At 43.5% G+C, this 1456-nt stretch overlaps 1 protein-coding gene across 1 annotated transcript in view; it reads right to left on the reverse strand.

Annotated features, from left to right (window-relative positions):
- Positions 1-1456, reverse strand: part of LOC101853088 (kelch-like protein 10) — a gene marked incomplete at its 3' end in the record, with an annotated part of 17431 nt that overhangs the window by 9962 nt on the left and 6013 nt on the right. The window contains 1 exon segment of the mRNA XM_035969910.1: positions 51-270. Coding sequence (XP_035825803.1) covers positions 51-270 — 220 coding nt within the window.

The raw sequence follows: 1456 nt of genomic DNA on the forward strand, positions 1-1456 counted from the left end.
GGGGGGGGTAGTCGTGGTGGTAATTTTTCTGGGCGTCACAAAAAGCTGACCTTTCTGTAGTAAGCACATGGACTCCGAGTCTGTGGGCAGGTTGCTGAACTTGTGCATCAGCGCCTCGTACGTGCCTCTGGACACCAGGCCTAGGCGAACCGCCCTGAGCAACTGAGGGAGGTAGGCTGACCTCACATCCGGGAAAAAGTCAACCCACTTCACCACGGCTGCGCATGCGTAGTCCTCGTAGTTGATGATCAAGTCGTCCGCTTTGAGTATCTGTAAGGTGTATCATTATTATGTTGTTGGTGGTATGAGATTTGTTGCAGATGTGTACATGTTTTGGTTGGTGTTGTTGTTGTCGTCGTCGTCGTCGTCGTCGTTGTTGTTGTTGTTGTTGTTGTTGTTGTTGTTGTTGTTGTTGCTGTTGTTTTCGTTGTTGTTGTTGTTGTTATCGTATCTGACTCTCTGTCTTGCATCACCTCACTTATAAAATACATATTCTTACACCCAAAAATAGTTAGGTTACAACAAAAAATACACGCTTTAACTAAAACTGGGAAAATCATCGTGTTCGCATGGCTACCTACCCATGTGGGCATCAAAGGAAACGAGTAGGTGGATTTCCTGGCGAAGGAATCCTTGTCGCTTGTTGAGATCAACGACGAACACTCTCCCACAGACTGACTTTAAAAAAAAGTAAAAAACTACACCTCTAGTCTGTGGGAGACTCATTGGAAGAATCAAACCAACAACACACTACACAACCTTTGAAGCCCACACTGGGTCCAAGAAAACCTTCGGGCTTCTCCAGAAGAGACGAAGTCATTTTTACTCGATTACGCATCTAGAACACGTCCTTGACACAAACACCGCCTTCAGGGAGATGAGAAGCCGTTCTGTGCCGGATGCGACACAGATTTTACCATTAGACACATTTTAACAGAAAGTCCTAATCTAGACTTCGGAGAGACCCGAAGGAAATTGTTCAAATGCAAAAAAATGCAAGATCGGATTTTCGTAGCTGATTCCAACAGAATCCTTGATTTTATAAAGGCCTTTTGGGAAAATTGTAAATGCATATGTTTTGATTTTAAACAGGTTATCATTTTTAGATTGTTATTTAACCTCAAGTTTTAAACATTTTAAAATCTGTTCGTTGACCCGAGCCAAGTCATGCAGTGAACTGTTGTGAATGTTACCAACTTGGGTTTCGCGCACTCATATGACTTTTTACACTTGCGAGCGCCGTAAAACACTCACTAAAACAATGTTGTTGCTGTTGTTGTTGGTGGTGGTGGTGGTGGTGATGGTGCTGTTGTTGTTACTGTTGCTGTTGTCGTCGTTCTTATTGTCATTGTTGTTGTTGTTATTGTTATTGTTGCCATTGTTGCTGTTGTTGCTGTTGCTGTTGTTTGTGGTTTTGTTGGGGGTTATGAAGGAGGAGGAGGAGAGGAGGAGGGGG

Source organism: Aplysia californica, unplaced genomic scaffold, assembly GCF_000002075.1.
Source record: "Aplysia californica isolate F4 #8 unplaced genomic scaffold, AplCal3.0 scaffold00194, whole genome shotgun sequence".
NCBI classification, from domain to species: domain Eukaryota; kingdom Metazoa; phylum Mollusca; class Gastropoda; order Aplysiida; family Aplysiidae; genus Aplysia; species Aplysia californica.